The sequence below is a fragment of the Oryctolagus cuniculus genome, chromosome 11, assembly GCF_964237555.1.
Source record: "Oryctolagus cuniculus chromosome 11, mOryCun1.1, whole genome shotgun sequence".
In the NCBI taxonomy this organism is placed as follows: Eukaryota; Metazoa; Chordata; class Mammalia; order Lagomorpha; family Leporidae; genus Oryctolagus; species Oryctolagus cuniculus.
The window spans coordinates 78,928,989-78,954,019 of NC_091442.1; the positions used below are offsets into that span (position 1 = coordinate 78,928,989).

General features: G+C 37.1%; 1 protein-coding gene across 10 annotated transcripts in view; it reads right to left on the minus strand.

The window, feature by feature from the left end:
- The window catches only part of OSBPL8 (oxysterol binding protein like 8), a 197,968-nt gene that overhangs the window by 94,141 nt on the left and 78,796 nt on the right, over positions 1 to 25,031 (minus strand). For 2 of the 10 annotated variants that reach the window (XM_070052653.1, XM_051846455.1), the window contains 2 exons: positions 11,133 to 11,176; positions 6,842 to 6,878 (listed from right to left, as the gene is read on the minus strand). The exons of 3 other annotated variants lie outside the window; for them this stretch is intronic. In XM_070052653.1, coding sequence (XP_069908754.1) covers positions 6,842 to 6,878; positions 11,133 to 11,138 — 43 coding nt within the window. In that variant the 5' untranslated portion in view covers positions 11,139 to 11,176. Of the gene's footprint in view, positions 1 to 6,841; positions 6,879 to 8,407; positions 8,456 to 11,132; positions 11,177 to 25,031 lie in introns of all 10 variants that reach the window. 5 more of the 10 variants (XM_051846453.2, XM_051846454.2, XM_017341990.2 and 2 more) reach the window with 3 other exon arrangements.

Here is a 25,031-nt window from a genome sequence, read left to right on the forward strand (position 1 = left end):
CACAAAGTAAAAATATAAAAACATTCATTTATGATCCAAGTAAATACAGATGACACCTAAAAGACTGATAACTCCTAAATTTATTCTCTAGCTATACTGTATTCCCCCAAATGAAAGCTCACATATCTGTCTGTCTTATAATCAAGTTTTTATTACTTAACAGAAATCTAAATTCATCTAGGGTATAATTCTTTTTTTTTTTAAGATTTATTTATCCACTTGAAAGAATCACAGAGGGAGGAGGAGGAGAAGAGGAAAGGGAGGAAGAGGAAGAGGAAGAAGGAGGAGAGGGAGGAAAAAGAGAAGGAGGAGAAAGAGAGGCGAGGAGAGAGAGAGATGGGGGGAAGAGAGGTAGAGGTAAGGGAGGAAGGGAGAGGGAGAGGGAGAGGGAGAGAGAGAGAGAGAGAGGGAGGGAGGGAGGAAGGGAGGGAGGGAGGGAGGGAGGAAGAGAGAGATCCTCCTTCCACTGGTTTACTCCTCAAATGGTTGCAACAGCTGCAGTGAGGCCAGGCTGAGGCCAGGAGCTAGGAGCTTTTTCCAGGTCTCCCACACAGGTGGCTGAGGCCCAAGTACTTGGTTCATCTTCTGCTGCTTTTCCCAGGCCATTAGCAGAGATCTGGATTGGAAGTGGAGCAGCTGGGACATGAACTGCTGCCCACATGGGATGCCAGGACTGCAGGCAGCAGCTTTACCTGCTAAATCACCATGCCAGCTCTGCATAATTCTTTTCTTTTACTTAATATTTTATTTACTATTTTTAACGGAATATGTTTTTAACATACATTACAGTCAAAACCCCAATGACTCTACCAAAGAGTTCACCAAAAAAAAGTGTAAAGATCTTAGTCTAGCAGAAAAATAAGTAAGGTCTACAAACAATAATCAAATAAAAAGGTGCTCAACTTCTCATATAAAGTAAATTTTAAGATAGTTACAAAATCATTCAAACTATAGTAGTATAAAATTCAGACCAATTTGTTTAACGAAGACTTACAACAAAGTTTGGCAAAACACTGTATTTGCAGTAAAACTGATACACATAGGGGCCGGCATTGTGGCGTGGAGTGCAAAGCCACTGATTACAGCGCCGGCATCCCATAAGGGCATCAGTTTGAGTCCCAGCTGCTCCACTTCCAACTCAGCTCTCTGCTATGGCCTGGGAAAGCAGTAGAAATGGCCCAAATCCTTGGGCCCCTGCACCGGCATGGGAGACCCAGAAGAAGCTCCTGGGTCCTGGCTTCGGATTGGCGCAGCTCCGGCTGTTGTGGTTATCTGGGGAGTAACCAGCAGATGGGACACCTCTCTCTCTGTTGCCTCTGCCTCTCTGTAACTCTGTCAAATAAATAAATAAATCTTTTTAAAAAATTGATACATATAGATATTTCTCTCCTCTTTGTTATTGTTTTGTTAGTTTTTAAAGTTTAACTCCCACATACAAGGGAGAAAATGAGGTATTTGCCCTTCTGTGTCTCATTTATTTCACTCAACATGATGTCCTTCAGTTCTAATCATTTTGCTGCAAATGACAGAATTTTATTCTTTTTTTTAGCTGAACAATATGCTCGTGTGTTTATGTGACATTTTCTTTATGCATTTATCTGATGATGGACACCTTACTTGATTCCATTTTGGCTATTGTGAATAATGCTGCAATAAACGGGAGCAGGCATCTCTTTGATACAATGAGTTCATATCTTTTGGGTATGTATCCAGTAGTGGGATTGCTGGATCATATGGAAGACCCATTCTAGCTTTTATTTGTTTATTTTAAAGAAATCTTATATGGTTTTCCACAGTGACTTCCAAAAATTTTTGTACCAAAATAAACAATCTTTAATTTCACCTTACCATGATCTCCTTGAAGCACCCCTATAAGTTCTTAATTTTAATATAACAAAACATATCAATTTTTAATGGTTAGTATCTACTACTCCACAGCTTTACTCTATCACCCTACTCTAAATGATTTTTATTGTAGCTCTTATCATTTTCTGATATTATATCATCTCTTTGTTTACTGTCTGCCCTCTTCCAGTAGACATTAAGTCATGGGAGTAGGGAGATTTGTTTGTCTTACTTTTCTGTAAATTCTCAGTTTCAGTTACACTTCATGACACATTGAAGGTGTTGATTCCTGGTTTATGAAAAGTGGTCAACAAAATTATGCTGAATGAATTAACTAACTTTTAGCTTATATGAGACTTCATTAGCATAAAGTATATGGTGATACAGTTACTAAATCTAAGGTTCATTTGATTTCTAAAAATAATTATTGAAATTTAAAAATGAATTTTACTGATAGAAAGACAACATGACCTAAATAACAGAGGCTGCTCAGAAACACACCCACAGATATATATAGCCCAGATGCACAGTAAAGGTAGGAAAAAGAAAGACTACTCCAATAATGACTCAAGGAAATTGTTTATCCATATTGGAGAAACAGATTCCCACCTCTTACCACAAACAAAAAGTAGTTCTAAGTAAATGTAAAAAGTTGAACTTAAAACCTTTTAGACTGTAAGAGAACATCTTTATAAATCTGGGGTAGGGAATGACTTCTTAAAAAACACACAGAAGTACTAACCATAAACAAAGAATTGAGAAACTCTATTAAAATTATGAATTCAGCTAATCAATTAATACCATAGTAAAACTGAAAAGAAAGTATAAAACAGAAGATATTTGCAACACATATAATTAAAGAGTTGGTATCCAGAAAGGAAGACCTTTCTCTCTGTCTCTCTCTCTCTCACTGTCCACTCTGCCTGTCAAAAAAAAAAAAAAAAAAAAAAAAAAAGTAACTCCTATAAATCAATTACAAAAAGATCAACAACATAAAAAAAATGGGGGAAAGATAAGAACAGTGACTTTCTGAAAGAAGAAATGCAAAAGATCAGTAAGTATATAAAAATATCTTCATCTTTCTTTGTAATCAGAGAAATGCAAATCAAGATCATAATGGAATAAATATTTTACACTCAGTAGAACTGGTAAAAATTATCTAGAAGTCTGATAATACCAAATATTGACAAGGACAGGGTCAACAAAATGGCTAAGTCACTGTTGGTGGAGTATAAGTATAAATTGACACAAACACTTTGGTAAACAATTTGAAGTTATCTTATATGAAAATGAATTTTAGCAGACCCCATAGCTCTAACAATTTCATTCTTAGATTTATACCTAGAATAACTCTTTAAGGTATATACAGGAGGCTGGCGCCACGGCTCAGTAGGCTAATCCTCCACCTTGCGGCGCCGGCATACCGGGTTCTAGTCCCAGTCGGGGCGCCGGGTTCTGTCCCGGTTGCCCCTCTTCCAGGCCAGCTCTCTGCTGTGGCCAGGGAGTGCAGTGGAGGATGGCCCAAGTACTTAGCCCTGCACCCCATGGGAGACCAGGATAAGTACCTGGCTCCTGCCATCTGATCAGCACAGTGTGCCGGCCGAGGCGGCCACTGGAGGGTGAACCAACGGCAAAGGAAGACCTTTCTCTCTGTCTCTCTCTCTCTCACTGTTCCACTCTGCCTGTCAAAAAAAAAAAAAAAAAAAGGTATATACAGGAGATAAGAGTAAGACTGTTCAGAGCAACACTATTCATAAAGCAAAAATCAAAACAATTTAAATATTTGTCAAATGAAAATAAAATAAGAATAATAAATTGTGCCTTATGCATACAATGAAGTAGCAAATAGCATTGAAAAGGAATGATCTATTCCTATACCAAACAACATGGCTGAATCTTGGAAGTAAAATGTTAACCACAAAAATAAAGTCCATAAAGATAGCATGATACCATTCTCATAAATTAAAAACCTTAGTGATACAAATGTTATTGAAAACAAAACTTGGTTATACAAATGTAGTTTAAAAATAACAGAAAAACTCTTTAAAAAGCAAAGAGTAATAAACAAAACATACAACTTTATCACCAACTCTGCAAGCAGGTGCAAGGATAAAAGAGAAGAGAAACAGGTAAAAATACATGAGGTATTTCTAAGATTCTAGTTCTTGGATTGTAGGTTAAATATTTGCTAACTCTGATGTCTACCACTCATATATGACACATAGGTTATTTTGCACGCATCAGATAAAACATTTAAGACTATCAAAATATATTCTTTTTTATAATTTTTTATTTATATAATGTGAACAAATTTCAAGTGTTTTATATATACAGATTTAGAAGCACAGTGATACTTCCTACCCTACCCTCCCTCCTATACCTGCTCCCACCTTCCTTCCGCCTTCCTTTCTTATTCTTTTAATTTTTACAATGACATCATGTTTTTTTCTTATTATTATCTGTTCAGTTCTTTACTTAGTGGAGGGTTAAGTTTATGATTTAAAAAGAACTGAAAGTATGTCATTGTAAAAATATTTTCTAAGATGATCCACTAATAGAATTAAAACATGCTTCAGTATTTCATCACTAAGACATAGGTACCTAGGTCTTAAATAAGTCCACTATATAAAAAAGGAAACAATGCTAACCTTGAAGTGAGAGAATACATAAAAACAGCAACAAACTTTAGTGTACTTCTTTACAGTAAAACAGGAAATCCATCTTTCTATTTGTCTTCTCTCATTCCACTCAAAAGCCTTAACAACTAAACCAACAAAAAGAGGTTTTATGTAATATAAAAACCATTATGATATCCTACGTCATGTGTGCAGTAGTAGACTATTTGAGTGGAAATTTCAGAACAGTAACTTTTTTTTTTGTTGGTATCTCTTGGCATATGCCTGAAACTCAATAAATACTTGCTAAATGACTGAATATATATTGCTGAAAGAACCACTACATGATTCCAGTATGCTTTATGACACAATTGACTCCCTTACTAATGATAACACTACAATGCCCTCTGGTGGCTCTACTTTGTTACTCACTTTACTTTAGTAGAGATCACACTGGAATAATCAATACTAATATAATTTAACATACCAGATGCATCGTCTAAGAATAATACACCTAACAGTCTTTACTACTTGAATTCAACACATCAATATAAAATTTGAGAAATTTTACAAGCTTCAAACTCTGGTGTTTGTACTTAATCTAAGTGGAAGCTAAAGGAATATAAAGGAAAATCTTAAAGCCACAAATAACCTGTTTATATATCCTATGTATCCCCTTTATAGGAGGTATAAATCACATTGTTTTTTCATTCAATAGTACAGATGCTAATAAAATACTATAAAATTGCTTCACTGAAAATAACACTGGGGTGGCTGTTGGGCCTAGCAGTTAAACTGCTACTTAGGATGCCCACATCTCACATCAGAGTGTTTGGCTTAGAGTCCTGGCCCTGCTCCTAATTCCAGCTTTCTGCTAATGCACAGCAGGTCATGGTTCCAGCAGTTGGGTTCCAGGCATCTACAGGGGAGACCTAGATTGACATTTAAGGCTTCTGGCTTCAAATGTACACATTTGAAGAGTGAACAAGCAAATGGAAATACTCTCAATTTCTCTGCCCCAACTCCCTTAGAAAAAAAAATTAAAGATATGTGGTCTCTTATAATAATTATACAGCCCCAGGCTTCCAATGCATGGCAGAGTACATTATAAATTAATTCAAATACATAGTTTGGTTTTTTATTTATATATGCTTAAAATACATAATCTTCTATTTTAAGTATAAATTATAGTTCTCCATTTATCTCCCAACTATCACAAAGTCAAACAAAACATACAAAATGTTTTGATATTTGTGTTCTTTTTCTACTTTTAAAATTTCTATTATCCTAATACTAGTCATATAAACACTATATTTAAAATACTGTGAATTGTTTCAATTAAGAATGAAAGAATAGAACTGCAGCATATGATTTGAAGTAATCTTTTTAGAAAAAAAATGACTTACATCCTATAACCAGTACTAGGGAAAAAGAGCAACAGACCCAGATTTAAGCATTTTATACTTAGAAAATACTTTTGCTATTATTTTGCTCAGTGTTCAGACACTTTCTTTGGCCAATGAAAAAAACATGAAACCCAGAGCAGTGAAATAATTCAGAAGAGATAACTAGTTAAAAATAAGTACTTTCTAAATCAACATAATTCTATACTTGTCTTCAACAAAGTGAAAATTCTAAGGATATCTATGCTCATAGCTTCAAGTTCTTCATCTTTAAAATACTGCTTGATTAGATAATCTCTGAAATTCATTTCATCTCAGTAATTCCACTATTTTAAATAGCAAACTTGGCCCATCAGTCTCCAACTAGACTACACTAACCCTTACAGACAAAGGCCATGTATACAATATTCATTGTATATACCCAAAGTTGGAATAGCACAGTGTCTGCATATCCAAAAAAGGGAAACTCAATAAAATTTTTTGTAGTGAAATGGATATAATTTTAAAGGATATATCCTCTAAAGTCCTAAAATAACACATAAAATCATAATGTGTAGAATATTTTTATAACTAGATTATCCATTATGTAATCATTCTGGCAGAGTAAGATAGTATCTCTCACTTTCATACGGCGGTGATTTGCTTGTGCGATCTCTAGCCTCAATGTAGTCTGAACTATTTTAGGGATGACTGTAGGAAGACAACTGTGAAGAAGAGGTCCTAAATTATGAATGGAATATTCAAGTAAATAATGCACCAAGAAGTAAATATACAAACATTGTCTACCAATATCAGATGGCCAATGAGAACAGATGGGCACTGAGTACTGAATGACCATTTATATTCTTTACTTTGCATTTAATGCCTAGAAAGAAAAGTAGAAGACTTAATAAATCAAAAATGAAATACCTTTTGACTTTCTTAAGCACACATCAAAACATTATCATGTCCCCAAACATTCAAACTTTAGCTACTTACTTGATGGCCCAAGGGCATCTTTGCTATCACCAAGAAGCTTTTAATGCAGAGTAATTGAGCAGCAAACACACACAGTCCAAACCAGGAAGAAGCAAAATGCACCAGGATGGAAGCAGCAGAAACAAAAGGACAAGGAAAATAGCATTAGTTTATAAGTAGAAAGCACATGCATGTCAATCCTAATAATCATAATTCAAAAGGAATTTCCTTTTTCATACCAAAAAAAGATTATGGCTTAGGCATTATCAAATATGTTTTAAATTTGGAAAAAGTTAGAAAGAGAAAAACATAATCATTCAAGTATTTGGTTTTGAAAATTACTTGTCAAAAATTACTTTCATAGTAATTCAAGATATGGATCAAGAGTTGTTAAAATTTAGAAATATAAAGGAGAGGCAAAAGTTATTCATTCCTTGAATTTCAGGTAATTTTAAAAATATGTAACACCCATGCACTGTTAAATATTAGTTCTGCATGCCATAAAAACATTTAATACTATGCAAAGATTTAGTCTGTTTCTTCTACAAAAAGAGGAACATTTATGAAGTGCTTATTACATGCAAGCATTGTGCAAAAGAACTTCTGGAAAACTTCTGGAAAGACATCAACAAAGAAGAACAAATTTTTTCTCAAGCAGCAAAAAAAAAAAAATTAAACAACAGAAATTTTAATTTTAATTAGAAAGATAAATTTCATTAAGTGAGAAAGAATTTTCTTAGGATTCACTAAATATCAAGCATCTTATCTGGAAGGAAGTCAGAAGACACAGTCCTGGAATGAAGAACTTCAAAACAACTAAAAGAAACAGGAAAAAGATAGCTGACCTTCTGTCTACTATTTTAACATACAACATGACTCTAAATGTTGCCAATGGACAAGTGTTTTGGTCTGCACTGGTAAGAACAGAGTTCTCAGCTATCCTAGTAACACGGTAACATTTCAAAACTAAGAAAACCAAACATGCCTAACCCTAGTAACCTGGTAATGTATCAAAACTAAGAAAATCAAATATTCCTAATAAACAATTATTTCAAGAGAGTAAGGGAGTCTTAATTGGCTATGACAAACAAGTCAAGGTAGCAGTTGTTTGGGCTTCTGTCATCTCCTTTGAGTAAGGTTCAGACTAATTATGTCCCTAAAGTGATGGCTCTTTCTCATTGCTTGATACTGTGTTCCAATGCCTTAAAGGCATTTGGGTCTATTTTTTTGCAGTTGTTCATTTAAACTCATTCTTCTATAAATTGATTTTAGCTTCACAGATAAACTGTGAAGTTTTGCTGACAATGAACACATTGTGCCTTGTCCTTATTACTAATGGCCACATTATAACTAGTAACCTTGTGGGAAGAGATTAAAGTATTCCTGTTAGGCAGACAATCTCTAAAATGACCCCCAGTGTCCCCACTTCCTGCTAAATAATCCCCTCTCTTTGTGTGCTGAACCTAATGAACAGAATATGACAGGAATAAAGGCATGTCTCTTTTGAGATTAAATTGTAAAACACTATGACTTCCATTTCATTTGCAGGTTCTCACTCTAACAGATGCATCGTCTTGGGGAACCCACCTTGAGGAAAGCCAGCTGCCACTTCATGAGTCATTCTTGTAGAGAGACCTACTAGGTGAAGGAACTGAGATCAGCCAATAATTCCTGACCTGGAAATAGATCTTGGAACTCCACCCTCCATATACCCAATCAAGCTTTCAGTAGTGACCAAAGCAGTGTCCGCTTCCCAATTTCTTGGTAGACTTTGAGTCACTGACAGTTAGCTATGCTCCTCTTGAATTCCTAACCCATCAAAATTTGAGATAATGCCACTTAATTTGAGGATAATTTGCTATGCATTAATAATCAATTAGTACAATACTGGAAAGATGAAAGATATTAGCAAGCTGACAGGAAAAACGTGGTAAACTTTACAAACGCTTCATACACATCTGAAACAAAGATCTTCCTCTAATGATATGAGTAACTACTGGTTTCCCCAGACTTACCTGTAACTTCCCTAAAGGAAAGCAGTTTTTTAATCATATACACATATATTTGGGAGTATTTAATTGTAAAAGGCCAGATATGTTTGGAAGTTTTGGAGTTGATCTATTATTTGGAGTAAAACAATGTTGTTACAGTCTCAAATTCTGTTGATTTATAGCACATGCTTATTTCAGGACAGCTATATGTCTTGCCTGTTTACTACAAGAAAATAATCCTTAGAATACATTTCAACTTCTGAATATTTGTTCCAACATCCATCAATTGTGCATGCTTTCAATATTGTATCCTTAAGCATGGATGTATCATATATAAATTTGATTCTATTGGATTAATCTTTTTTAGGATGGAGATACTAAAGAATCAAACAGTAGCTATTCAAACAATCTATTCATTCAGCAAATATTAGTAACTACTATGAACACATATATTAGGCAGCAAGGGATACAGAAGTAAACAAAACAGACAAATCCCAATCAAAATACCAAGGACATTCTTCTCAGATCTAGAAAGAATGATGCTGAAATTCATAGCTAAAGCCATCTTAACAAACACAAAGTCAAAGGCATAACAATACTAGATTTCAAGACATACTACAGGGAAGTTATAATCAAAATAGCCGGTATTGGCACAGAAATAGACACAAAGACCAATGGAAAAGAATAGAACTCCAGAAATTAATCCATGCACCTACAACCAATTAATATTTGATGAAAGAGCTAAAATCACTCCCTGGAGTAAAAACAGTCTCTTCAACAAAGAGGGAAAAATTGGGTCTCCATGTGCAGAAGTATGAAATAAAATCCCTACCTTACACCATAAACAAAAATCAACTCAAAAGGGAGCAAAGATATAAATATATGACCTGATACCACCAAATTACCAGAGGAAAACATTGGGAAACTTTGTAAGACACTGGCACAGGCAAAGGCTTCTAAGATAAGACCCCAGAAGCACAGGCAATAAAAGTAAAAATAGACAAATGTGATTTCATCAAGCTAAGAACCATCTGCACAGCAAAGGAAATGCTGAACAAAGTGAAATGGCAACTGATAGAATGGAAGACAATATTTGCAAACTATGCAACTGATAATGGATTAATATCCATGACCTATAAAAAGCTCAGAAACCCACTAACAAAGCAAATCTAGTTAACAGATAGGCAAAGGGCATATACAGGCATTTTTCCAAGGTTAACAGACATGAAAAGATGACCATGATAGCTACCATTATGGAAATGCAAATAAAAACCACAATGAGTTTCCACTTCAACCCATTTACCATAGATGGAATACTAGCCAGAAAAAAAAGGAAACCTATTTTTGCAACAAAATGAATGCAACTGGAATCCATTATGCTTAATAAAATAAGCTAGTCTCAAAATGACAAATATTATTTGTTACATATTGTATTTTCTCTGATAGTGGCAGCTAATATATAATACAAAACTGTATAGGAATGAAATGGTCACTTTGTCATATGATTATCATTTTTAGCCCATGTTTATACTCCTGTGGAACACTGGTCTTTCTAATTATTACTTTTTGAGTATTACGGTTAGTAGTACATCAAGCCTGTGATTATAAAGTAAACTGAAATTACGTTACTGCAAAAATTAATGGACAAAAAAAGAAAGAAAGGGGAGATTGAGGAAGGGAAATATGATTATGTTCTTAGAATGGTATCTATGAAATACACAAAATATGTTCTTTATATTAATAAAAATTTAAAAATAGGCAAATATTTTGTCCTTGTATTTATATACTAGTGAGGGGGAAAAGAATAGCATAATAAACAAGTAAAAACTCATAACATGCTATATTATAAAAATAAAAAAACTAAAAGGAAAAATAAGCAGAGAATGGGGATATTTAAAACATTAAGGAAAGGAAGAAATTATATATATATATATATAAATATATATATATATATATATATATATATATATATATATATATATAAATTTTAGATAAGGCTTCACTACAAAGTTGACCGAATAAGATGAAGGAGCTTGCCATAATGGTATTTAAGGGCAAAGTATGCCAGAAAGAGGAAGAACAAATGTAGAGGAGTGGCCTAGGAATGAGACTGGAGTATTGGGGAAACAGCAGAAAGGCTCAGTGAGGCTGGGATGTAATGAGAAAGTACTAGGAATAGAGGTCAATAGAAGCCAATTGTTCAGGATTTTGTTGGGCCTTGTAGGGACTTCAGTTTTAGTTTTTTAGTGAGACAAGGAATCACTGGATGATTTTGAAAGTATGGACATGGTCTCATTATGCTTTAACAGGCTTATTCTTACCGACATGCCAAGGGTATAATCAGTCAGGAGGTTACTCCAAAAACCTAGGGGAGAAATGAAGGATACTCAGATCAAGATCAATGAGGGTGATGAGAAATAGATTGAGTTCTGAATATATTTTGATGGCAGGGCAACAGGATTTCCAAACAAACCAAACATGAGAAAAAAGGAAAAATGGAAGAGTCAAGATGATGTAAAATACTAGGGTCTGAGCCCCAGGCAAGACAGACCTCCCTTTATCAGAAATGGAAAAGACAGTGGCAGCAGTCATTTTACAGGGAGACACAGAAGGGAAATTTTGGGACAGGTTAAGTTTGAAATGCCTGTTAAGTACACAGTTGGACATACAGGCCTGTACAGGAAAAGGTTCAGGCTGATAAGAAAAAATTACAAATTATGAAATGTGTATGAGTTAGGCTATATGTCATGAACGACTTCATCACCAGATACTGGGAATGCCACAAGTTAAATGAAGAGGCACCAAGCAAAAATGTATACTATATAATAGACAACAGAACTAAAATCAAGCTGAAGCATTCAAAAAAGCTACGTTGAAAAATAGTGAAAAATAAGCATGGTTTCAGAAACCTTTCACAAAAGGACATGTATAAAAGGTATTAAACTAGAAAGCAAGAGAAATCATTCTCCCAGAGTTGCTCGTAAATGATACTAACAGGATATAAGTGAATAAGGTTCACATATTAATTTTATAACTTCTATCACTGAAATACTCTGCACTTGCTAATTGTACATTACTAACTTCTTATTTTTACCACTTTTAAGATCTAGTCTAATTTGTGTTGTACAACACATAAAAACACAAAGTAAAATTATTGATGTGGCAATAGCATATACAAGTACCTTGTAAGATATTTCAAAAATTAAAGTGTGAGTCACTCTTTTGACTTTTGCTAAAGAATCAAAATATCATCAGAACCTCAAAACAAGAAGGAAGTTCTCAGCTTGTTGAGAAACAGATCATTAAAATAGGACAGAAACATTTCTCTATCTGAGTAATTAATCAGGTTTATCATTATCCCACAATGTTCATAGTCATTCCAATAATTTGTTATATAAATATATCTATTTTGACAGAAGATATGAACTGAAAATAGTAAAATTATAGTAATGCATCTAGAACTTTATTATTCACGCAAAGGTACTTCAAAAAGTACATGGAAAATGTTATTAAAAGATAAATTTATTTATTCTGTAATTGATGCACAGTTATTCTTAAGTGTTGAAAATTAACTGAAATGTGATCCCTGTTGAACATGGTGGTGGGAATGGGAGAGGGAAGAGATGTATAATTTGGGACATGCTCAGGCTGACTTGCCCCAAGTGGTGGAGTTGGAAGCATACCAGGGGATTCCAATTCAATCCCATCGAGGTGGCATGTACCAATGCCATCTCACTGTTCCAGGTGATCAGTTTCAGTTCACAGTTGGTCATGGTGAAGGGACTGGGAGTCAAAAGCACATAGACAAGTCTAGTACCTGCTAACGCTAACTGATGGAGTAAATAAAGGGGAGAGTGATCCAACATGGGAAGTGAGATACTCAGCAGACTCATAGAATGGCAGATGTCCTAAATAGCACTCTGGCCTCAGAATCAGCCCTAAAGGCATTCGGAGCTGGCTGAAAAGCTCATGAGAGTATTTCAGGCATGGAAAGCCAAGACACTCTGGCAAAAGATCTCTGCGAGTGAGATCCCAGTGGAAAGAACAGGTCATCAAAGAAGAAGGTACCTTTCTCTGAAGGGAGGAGAGAACCTCCACTTTGACTATGACCTTGTCTAAACCAGATAAGAGTCGGAGAACTCAGAGGGCTTCCATAGCTTTGGAAACTCATGACTGGAACATAGGGAGATTACTGATGCCATAGACAGGAGTGTCAATTGGTAAAGTCAACAACAGGAGTCACTGTGCACTTACTCCTCATGTAGGATCTCTATCCTTAATGTGCTGTACATTGAGATTTAATGCTATAACGAGTACTCAAACAATATATTTCACTTTGTGTTTCTATGGGGGTGCAAACTGTTGAAATCCTTACTTAATGCATACTAAACTGATCCTCTTTAAAAAAAAAAAAAAAAAAAAAAAAAAAGAAGAAATTATCAATTCCCAACTTGACTCTCACTGGGATTAAACATGACAATAGGTCTGCTCTGATTTCATCATCATTTAAAAAAATCATCTATTATTTTTCACTTTATGTTTCTGTGTGGGAGCAAACTGTTGAAATCCATACTTAATGTATACTAAGCTGATCTTCTGTATATTAAGATAATCGAAAATGAATCTTGATGTGAATGGAAGGGGAGAGGGAGTGGGAAAGGGGAGGGTTGTGGGTGGGAGGGACGGTATGGGGGGGAAGCCATTGTAATCCATAAGTCGTACTTTGGAAATTTATATGCATTAAATAAAAGTTTAAAAAAAAAAAAAGATAAATTTATTTTGCTGCAAAAACAATTTTGAAATCCATGCATAGTTTTAGAAAGGGGAGGAGAGAAAGAGAGAAAGAAATAGATCTTCATGCACTGGTTCACTCCTCAAATGCCTACAACAGCTAGGGCTGGATCAAACCAAAGTTAGGAGCCAGAGACCCAATCTATTTCTCCCATGTGGGTAGCAGGGACCCAAGTAATTAAGCCATCATGTCCTGCTTCCAGGGTACACATTAGTAGGAAGTTAGATTTGAAACAGAGTCCAGAATCAAACCCAGAAATTTCTATGTGTTACATGGGCATCTCAAGTAGCATCTCAACCTTAATGCCAAATGCCTATCCCTGCATGAGAACTTTTTGAAGTACCCTCATATACCAACAAAGTACTTCAATTAAAAGCATGAAATATTTATGGCTATTAATCTTGCCTTATTAGTCTGTAAACCTCAGGAAAGGAGCATTATGCAAATGATGTGATTTTATTTTATTGTATATCTAAATATGTAACCTCACCTATGAGTAGCATAAAACATGCAATCTTTAAGAAATATAAAGGAATTGGTAAAAGTTCATCATTATGCCCTTCATCCTGGGAAATCCAAGTCTCAAGCAAATCAAGATGGATGATCACCCTTTAATAAAGAAATGGCCCAATGAGATCTGTAACTTTGATTCCATTGCCTTTAGTACAGCTCTTCTCTCTAACATACATACTGGCTTGAGTTATTAAGTCATCTGAGGAACTTAAGGGAAACCACAGAGCTTATCAAACACTAATGTTACTAGTGGCACCTTTTCTCCCACTAAAGGTGATCAACTTGTTCTCATAGAAGCAATCCTGCTTTAGCTGGCTCCCAGAAACCACAATCTGGAAGAATTATACCAGACTGTTTTCTTTGGCCCTTAGAACAAGAAACTCCAGTATGGGAAATACATTAGAGTTGAAATCTGTTTTTTTAAACAGGAGTAATCATTCTATACTTAGCTGAATTTTTCATATTCTTAGAAACTTGTATTTAAGATACACATTTTATCCCTGAGTTTTAGAACAGATTTTAAAGGAACAATTTTCTGGGAATTAGAACTTTTCAACGTTGGATACAGAATATGATCTGGCCAGCCAGGCAGCTATTTAAATGAAATAGTATGTAGTGGCCGGCGCCGCGGCTCAATAGGCTAATCCTCCACCTTGTGGCACCGGCACACCGGGTTCTAGTCCTGGTCGGGGCGCCGGATTCTGTCCCGGTTGCTCCTCTTCCAGGCCAGCTCTCTGCTGTGGCCAGGGAGTGCAGTGGAGGATGGCCCAAGTGTTTGGGCCCTGCACCCCATGGGAGACCAGGATAAGCACCTGGCTCCTGCCTTCGGATTAGCGCGGTGCGCCGGCCGCGGCGCGACAGCCATGGTGGCCATTGGAGGGTGAACCAAGGGCAAAAAGGAAGACCTTTCTCTCTGTCTCTCTCTCTCACTATCCACTCTGCCTGTCCAAAAAAAAAAAAAAAAAAATAGTATGTAGTGATTAAAGTTTGTTTTATTCGCTGACTGAAAAACTTCTATTCTATATTGGCTTTTTTTTTTTTTGACAGGCAGAGTTAGACAGTGAGAGAGAGAGAGAGAGAGAGACAGAGAGAAAGGTCTTCCTTCCGTTGGTATACCCCCCAAATGACTGCTGTGGTCGGTACATTGCAGCTGGCGCGCTGCGCTGATCCAAAGCCAGGAGCCAGGTGCTTCCTCCTGGTCTCCCATGCAGGTGCAGGGCCCAAGCACTTGGGCCATCCTCCACTGCCTTCCTGGGCCACAGCAGAGAGCTGGACTGAAAGAGGAGCAACTGGGACAGAACCCGGTGCCCCAACTGGGACTAGAACCCAGGTTGCCAGCGCCGCAGGCGGAGAATTAGCCAAGTGAGCAGCGGTGCCGGCCCTATATTGGCTTTTTTTTTTTTTTTTTTTTTTTGACAGGCAGAGTGGACAGTGAGAGAGAGAGAGAGAGAGAGAGAGAGAGAGAGAAAGGTCTTCCTTTTCCGTTGGTTCACCCCCCAAATGGCCGCTACGGCAGGTGCACTGCGCCGATCCGAAGCAAGGAGCCAGGTGCTTCTCCTGGTCTCCCATGGAGGTGCAGGGCCCAAGGACCTGGGTCATCCTCCACTGCCTTCCCGGGCCACAGCAGAGAGCTGTACTGGAAGAGGAGCAACCGGGACAGAATCTGGCACCCCGACCGGGACTAGAACCTGGGGTGCTAGCGCCACAGGCGGAGGATTAGCCTATTGAGCCACGGCGCCAGCCTATATTGGTTTTTAAGAGTGGGTTATATGGGGCTGGCACAGTGGCGTAGCGGGTAAAGCTGCTGCCTGTGGTGCCGGCAATCCATGTGGGTACCCGTTCAAGTCCCAGCTGCTCCATATCCAATCCAGCTTCCTGTTAAGGTGCCTAGGAAAGCATAGAAGATGGCTCAAGTGCAGGAGACCAAGATGAAGCTCCTGGCTCCTGGCTTTGGATAGGCCCAGCTCCAGCCATTGTGATCATGTGGGGAGTAAACCAGCGGATAGAAGATCAATTGATCTCTCTCTCTCTCTCTCTTTCAAATAAATAAATAAAAAGTAGGCTATAGGCAAAGCCAATCTGTGGTGAGAAAAAGTGAGATCATGACCTTATGGAAGGTAGAATTGAGAATTGCCTACAAAGGGAATTGAGAAAATTTTCTGGGGTAATGACAATATTCTATACCAGGATAGTAGGTTATATAGATGTGGGCATCTGTCAAAATTTATGAAATAGTACTTCTGATATTTGTGTATTTCATTATATGTAAAATTAAGTATAAAAGATATGAAAAGGTACTACAAAAATTCCTGAAAAAAAACTGTACAAAATGAAATTAAACAATAAGGCTTATGATGCAAGAAGTGTTGAATTTCATACACACGCAGGCTCTTTAGAAAGTTCATGGAAAATGTGCATTATGAAAAAGCTAAGTGTGGATACTGGGAAATTTTGCACCACAATAAATTTCTTTTAATTCCATTTTCATGAACTTTTTGAAAGGCATTTTGAACTACACTTAAATATATGCATGCAAAAGTATTTAAGTAACAGTATACTAATATATGTAACTTATCTTTATATGCATCAAAACATAAGATGTATTGATGAACAGATATATGTGAAAACAGGGGTGGTAAAGGTTAATTAATGGTAAACTCTAGTCAGTGGATTTATAAAGCTTCACAGTCGAGTATGGCATATAATAAATGTTTGTGTCACCCTAAAATTCCTATGTTGAAATCTTTATCCCCACTGGGAGTGTATTAAAAGCAAGGCCTTTTCAAGTAACTAAGTCATGCAGGTAGAAGCCTTATCAATGGGATTAAGGCCTTTATAAAAGATGTAAGAGAGCGTGATTCTCCCTTTGCACCCTCCAACATAAGAGGGCACAGCAGAAAGAAGAGCCTCATTACAATCTGACTATGCCACCACTCTGATCTCAGCCTTTGGGGCCTCCAGAACGATGAGAAACAGATTTCTTTTGTTTAAGCCACTCAATTAACAGGAATTTTTATAGCAGCCCAATTTGACTAAGACAAAACTCTTACCACTTCATAAAATGTTTGAAATTATTCTTTATTAAGTATTTTTTAAATTAAAAAAAGTAGATTGGGGCCGGCACTATTGCACAGTGGGTTAACGCCCTGGCCTGAAGCATCGGCATCCCATATGGGCGCTGGTTCGTGACCCAGCTGCTCCACTTCCAATCCAACTCTCTGTTGTGACATGGGAAAGCAGCAGAAGATGGCCCAAATCCTTGGGCCCCTGTACCGGCATGGGAGACCCAGAAGAAGCTCCTGGCTCCTGCCTTCGCATTGGTGGTACTCCTGCCATTGTGGCCAACTGGGGAGTGAACCAGCGGATGGAAGATCTCTCTCTCTCTGTCTCTGCTCTCTCTGTGTAACTCTTTCAAATAAATAAATAAATGTTAAAAAAAAGTAGGTTATGGGGAGGGAGTTTGGCCCTGGCAGTTAAGATGCCCCTTGAGAAACTCATATCCCATATCAGAATGCCTAGGTTCAAGTAGCAGCTCCGCTCTGAATTCCAGGTTCCTGCTAATGCACACCACAGCAGACTGCAGGTGATGGTTCAAGTGGTTGAGTCTCTGACACCCATGTGAGAAACATGGATTGAGTTCTTGGCTTCCAGCTTTGGCCTGGCTCAGCCTGGGTCATTGTAGGCATTTGATAGTGTATCAGAGTGTGGGGGCTCTCTCTCCTTCTGTGTCTGTTTCTCTGCTTCTCAAAAAGACATAATAGTAGGTTATAAGGAAGTTTGTAGGATATGATCCCACTTTTACACAATTTTGTATCTAAGACATGCACATATAAACAAAATTAGGATTGATATTGCCAAAATATAGACAGTGGTTACAGTTAAGAGGCAGGGCTTTACTTAAATAATCTACATTTAACTACAGTGGAAAAATATATTAAAATTCAAACTTGAAGTCCTGGGAAAACAACAAAGTTATTAACATTTCAAACACAGCACCATATTTTACTGTCTCTTGAACTTCAGCAACTTCTGAATATGATGAAATGTAAAAACAAATATGTTCTCTCAGCATGATTTAATCTAAAGTACCTGAATCTATCTACAGAACAACAACACTGTAGTGAATGAAGAGGTACAAGACTCTGTAATGGTAGATGGGAAAATGGTACAATAGTAATTTCACACTGGAGACTGAATCCTAATTTCCTCTTTCTCTATCTCCTTTTTTTTTTTTTTTTTTTTTTTTTTTTTTTTTTTTAATCCTAAGGCTTCAGGAAATTATTGTTAATCTGCCGATCTGTGACAACATGTTCTCTGGCATGCTCTGGAGGCAACCCAGTTTTCATCTTTCCTGTGTATATTTAATTCTATTAGCCTTTTTACCACACAAGCTTTCTCTTTCTTTAGCATCTAAAATACTCCAGTGCTCTGGCTTCTCTCTCCTATTATTTTCATGCATCCACTTTGTCTTCCCATTTAGTAAGTAAGTGGTCATGACTAGTGCTCAGCTGAAGCAATGTACTGTTTTTCCTCTATGCTCTTTTGCTGCAGATTCCATTAATATTCGAAGCTCATTTATTACCTTTGATTAGATATTTCCAAGTTTCTTCTTCAGACCTAGTGTCGCTCCCCCTCTTCATGGAGGAACGACACTAAACCCTGCCTAGGCTTCATATCCGAGTCACGGCACCATTATGTCGCTCCCCCTCCTCGTGGAGGAACGACACAGGACCCTGCGCTGTTCTTTTGTCTGCTCAGCCCTCCCCGGGTTTGCTGCTGGTTCTTCCCGGGTTGGCTACCGACCCTTCCACCTCCGTGGAAGGGCGGTTCCCCCTAGCCACTTTCCCCACTTCCGCGGGGGAGCGGCACACCGCCGGCTGGCTCTCTCGGGGGCTGCTCAGATGTTCCTCAGGTGTTCCTTCAGATAGATGTTCCTGATGCATGTTGTCTCTCTCCTCCTTTATAGTCCTCTTCCACCAATCCCAACTCTGCTACCCACATGCCGAGTACGCCGCTCTCCTCCAATCAGGAGCAGGTCCTGCTGTTTATTGGTTGAACTGGAGGCAGCTGTGTAGAAGCTGTTTCCTCCCTTCTCAGCGCCATATTGTGGGAGAGCAGATGCATAGAATAAGTCTTAATTCCAGTAACTTAGTCTAGTCCAAGTTGCTCCCAGTTGCTCCCCACACCTAGTATTTCTCCAAAACATTTCTACCTTTTATGTACAGATACTAATGCAAATTAACTTGTTTCTATAATTCTGTTAACAAGGAGGGTTTTAAGTTTATTTTAGACAGTATCTTTATGTCAAAAATAGCACTCACCACCTTCTTCTCTGAAACCAGCTTCCATACTACTGATTTTCCCATCTTCATTTCAATCACTCAAACCTAACACACCAAGTCATCCAAGACTCTTCTTAGCCATTAAGTTCTGATTATTTGTCCCTCTATAATGTCAGTCTCATATTTAGTCTTTTCTCTCATGTCCCAATAATGCCACTTAGGTCACACTCACATCAGAACATTCCATGAATGTCCCTACATTAGTCTCACCACACTCATTCGACATTCTAGATACTGAAATTCAAAAAAATGATGAAGACAGGATCCCTCCTGCCCAGAAGATCACTATTTACTAATTATAATGTGTATGATAATTTATTTGACATTGAAATAAGCTATTTATAGTCTGCCTAATATTCATTCTTCAAGCTAGTTCACCATTAGGAAATTGTTTAACTTATAGAAGTGTAATAATAATAAACAGAAGAATTGTTTAACTTATAGAAGTGAATACATTTATTATTAAGCTTCTGTGAGTACATTTATTAAGCTTCATAAATTTCTGGAATTATTGTGTAGTAATAATTTGCATGAGTGTACATATTTAAATTTTTTAGTATTTACTTATTTTTACTTATTTGAAAGGCAAGGCAACAGACAAAAGAATGAGAGAAAGAGATTTTCCATCTCCTGGTTCACTCCCCCAGTGACCACAATGGCCAGCACTGTGCCAGGCCAAAGCCAGAATCCAGGAGCTTCATCCACATCTCCCAAGTAGGCAGACTTCCACTTACTTTCCTACTGCTGGATTGGAAGTGGAGCAGGCAGGACTCAAATTGGTGCCTATATGGGATGCCAGTATTGCAGATGTGGCTCAGACAGTTGTACCACAACACTGGCCCAAGTCTTGAATTCTTAAAATATAGTTAATGTGACTACAGAAATTAATTTTAAATTTAGTTTCATTTAAAGTGTCATTTATGGTAAATGGCTAACCTCCTGTACAACTTAGATCTAGTCAACTTACTTTTCTCTATCTCAACCCAACTGACTACTCTTCAACATTTGCCACTGCTGACTACTTTTATCAAAACTCTGCCTCTCTTTAGTTTCTAAGCTATTTTATCTCCTTTCTCTTCCCTCTATGCTTAGCTCGCTTCTCCTAGTACCCCAGAATCTGTCTTGTCCCTATTCAAGATGTTTCACCAAGATGATTCACTAATGTGTTTTTTGACTGACATATTAAAACGATACACATTTACAGAGTGCCATGTGTTGCTCTGACACGTTTTGCCAAAGCAGACAAAGGGCTCCAAACAGCCTGATTGCTCATGTCCAGGAGAAGAATCATTTGATTGCACCCTTTATCCCATACCATGCCTTCACTGATGCTCACACCTGCTCTAGTTTATGATAATGTACAGTAAAAATAATGTTGAACAAAAAGATAATGATGCTTAAAACACACAAAAAACTTTCACAAAGTTCATCTTATTTTATTAGGCTCCTCTGCAAAATCCTAGTTCTGTGAGGAAATACTAGTATTTATTCATTCATTGCTTTGTTCATTCATGCAAAGCCTATTTTTAGATGGACAGAGAGATAGATAATTATATGTTGGGCAAGGTAGGCTCTAAGCAACAATAGCAAAAAAAAAAAAAAAGCCCCTAAGAAAACGTATTGTCCTGAGGAAACTATGTAACTATGATTCAAAGGTACCAATTTATGTATAAAGTAATATTGAAAAGTTGGAAATAATGCAACAGTAAGATACTAAATTACCACACAGCTTCTTAATGGAACATTTTTGTGGTCATTAAAAGGAAAAATATATTTGGAGATTTACTTTTTCTTCCTTTTAATATTTTTTTGTAATTTTTAACAGATCCATGAACTTTACACATATTTATCAGGTATTTGATGCTTTGATACAGGCATATATTGTGTGATGTTCAAAATCAGGGCATATATATTTGCTATTTCTTCACAGTGAAAACATTCAAAACCCAGTATTCTAGCTTTTAAACATATATTTTATGGTGCCGGTGCCATAGTACAATAGGTTAATCCTCCTCCTGCGGCACCAGCATCCCATATGAGTGCTGGTTCTAGTCCCGGGTGCTCCACTTCCGATCCAGCTCTCTGCTATGGCCTGGGAAAGCAGAAGATGGCCCAAGTCCTTGGGCCCCTGCACCCACATGAGAGACCAGGAAGAAGCTCCTGGCTCCTGGCTTCGGACTGGCACAGCTCCAGCCATTGCAGCCATCTGGGGAGTAAACCAATGAAAGGAAGACCTTTCTTTCTGTCTCTCCCTCTTGCTGTCTAACTCTACCTCTCAAATAAATAAAATCTTATATATATATATATATATATATATATATATAATATTATCACTATCTTTGGTCACCCTACTATGCAAAACTTCCTTCTCCTACCTAACTGTAACTTCATACCCATTTAACAACCTTTCCCCATCCTTCTCTCTCCACAACTCTCCCTAGCCTCTGGTAACCAATATTCCACTCTCAACTTTTTTGAGATCAACCTTTTTAAATTCTGCAAATGAGTGAGATCATGTTATACCCATCTTTCTGAGCCTGGCTTGTTTCATTTAACATAACAACCTCCAGTTCCATATATGTTGTTGAAAATGACAGGATCTCATTCTTTTTTACATGCTGAGTAGTACTCCACTACTTATATATATCACATTTTCTTCATTTATTAGTTGATGGACACTTAGGTTGCTTTTATTTTGTGAACAGCTCTGCAATAAACATGAGAGTGCAGATGCTTCATCAACACAGTGATCTCATTTCCTTTGGATATACATCCAAAGGAGTACAGTGGAATTGCTGAATCATATGATAATTCAACTCATTGACTCAATTATTTGTTAGATTATTTATTTATTTTGAAAGGCAGAGTGCCAGGGAGAGACAGACAGAGATACAGAGAAAATAAAAGAGAGAGAGAGAGAGAGAGAGAGATTTTTTATCTACTTGCTCACTCCTCAAATGGCCACAACAGCCAGGGCTGGGCCAGGCTAAAGCCAAGAACCCAGAACACTATCCAGGTAGGAAGGGCCCAAGTACTTGGGTCATCTGCTGCTTTCCCAGGTGTATTAGCAGGGACTAGAATAGAAGTGGAGCAGCTGGGACTCGAACTGGCATTTCAATATGGGATGCCACTGTCAGAAGTAGCAGTTTAACCATGGCGACACAATACTGGCCCCATTGACTTGACTTTTGAAAGAGCTCAATTTACCACTAATTCCCTAAAGTAGTTTCCTACCTCAGCTTCTCCTGAACTGCTGCCCTTCAAGGCCACCCCAAATACCCTTCTGGAGAATTCATTTTTCTAATCTCAGATAAAGTATTACAACCTCAGTAAGGGTTTTCCTGACCTTTCACTCTAAGCGTAACAAATGATGCTCCATCTGTGTTATCCCTGTATACTTCTGGTATCAGGCAGGACTTCAAGGAACTGCCCATAGAGCTCCTGGACTTCCATCTTCCTGAGAAAACAGAAAGATCCTTCCCTCATCCTTTCCCCCAGTCCCTAACAGCTGAAGCCCAACTACCACAGTCTGATTAATAGACAGCTCTACACTTGGCTCTAGTATTTGCTAGAAAACTTCCTTGAGGACTCAGCTCAAAACCTACTGCATCCACAGGCTTGATACTGACAGCCAGTCCCCTGTCTGTTACACTATCCTTCCTACCCTGCTTATTTTTCCTCACAGAAGTAACACATAACACAGTACATATTTGTGCATTTTATCTTTCTGCACTCAAATGGTTGCTCCACTGGAGTGGGCATTTTTTCTATTTTATTCATTGCTGAATCCTTAAAACTAGAACAGAGCTGGCACATTGCAGATACAAGATCCAATGAATAAGTATATGATTTTAAAAAAGTTTAGCCATCATTATAACCCTAACACGTAGCAATTAATTTATTTTAAAAATCATTTATTTATTTGAGAGGCAAACACACACACAGACAAACCAAGCTCCCATTCACTGACTCCACTCCCCAAATGCCTGCAATGGGAGCTGAGAACTTAGTTCAGATCTTCTTTATGGGTGGCAGGCCCCCAGCTCCTTGACCCAATACCTGCTACCTCTTATGCTGCAGAGTGGCAGGAAGTTGGAATTGAAAGCAGAGCTGGGACTCAAATCTAGGCATTCATATGGGAAGGGGACATCACAAAGTAGTATCTTAAACACTAGGCAACAAATCCACTCTTAGTAAAGAATTTCATACATATAATAGACTGAGTTCTTTGTTTAGTAAATGAATTAAAGTTGTGAAAAAAAATCTTGCTCATCATTGCATTTTTGAAAACTAAAGCTACATTCCTAATATGATATACCAAAAAACAAACAAACAAACAAACAAAAAAAAACCAGTATGAACTAGATCATGAAATCTGAGTGCTAAGCCTAACTCTATTTGGGTAACACTGAACAAATATCTTGCATTAGTTTTCTTATTTGTTCATGAGACCAATTATAATCCTAAAATTTTGTTACCACTAACAATTCAACATAGAAAACTGCTTCATTCCTAAGAACATCTTTAACTATAATTCACAGCATGTTCCTATTTTCTTCCATTCTTAGCCCTTGGCCATGATATGCCCAAATCCCATGGCTAGGAACTGCCTCATCTTTTCCTTAAATGATTCTGTCATTCACAAACTACTGTTATAGATTCACAATAAGTTTCTGATAATAAAATATGAATTATATCTCTTCTGGTACTAGTGATGTCTTGCCATGATTAAACCAATCTCCTTCATCAATGTCTTCACTTACATCTACTAAACGAATTAAACCAGTAACCTTGGCCTTTGACTTCATTAACATTTTCCTTCATAGCTACTTGAAAAGGTTATGAAATAATAACATTAGCAAAACCATATTATCACATTACAATCATGCCAAGTGAGATATGAGAACTGGTTATATGAGACAGTTCACATAATAATTATTTCAGTGTATGATGCTTAATCTTATGATCTACTTAAATCACTTTAATTTTCAGCCTGAAATAAGAGCTTATCATACTTCAAATTTCATTTTAGCCAATTCTTTGCATTTCAACAGATACATGAGCCTATATTCTAGATTGAATCATGACTAGGATCTGAATCAAGATATAAGAACTGCAAGACAAATGCCTTCCTTTCTTTTACAGTTTTATTTCTAATAAAGCACTGATTAGTATATCATGCTGAATAGTATCAAGCCCCAGGCAAAACTGCTAATAGTAATATGGAAACATAAACCTCTGTGACTCATAAATCTATCACATGTAAGAATGCAGTGAGCAACTTCCAACAACAAAATGGTGCCTAAATGTCAAAATATTCACCCAAGAAAGAAAAAATTAAAATTAGTTACAGAAGAACAAAGCTATGCATGAAACAAAACAGATTATGTATCACATATTTTTCAAAGTATACATTATATCAGGTAATGAATATAAAAATTTAAAAGGGATGCTCAAAAGGATAGGTGTAAGACAGAGCAGCTTGTAACATGAAAACATTAGCCTTTCATTCAATAACAAGAAAGCAGAACTGAGCATCCGTATTGAAATCCTTACAACACCCACTGCGAAGC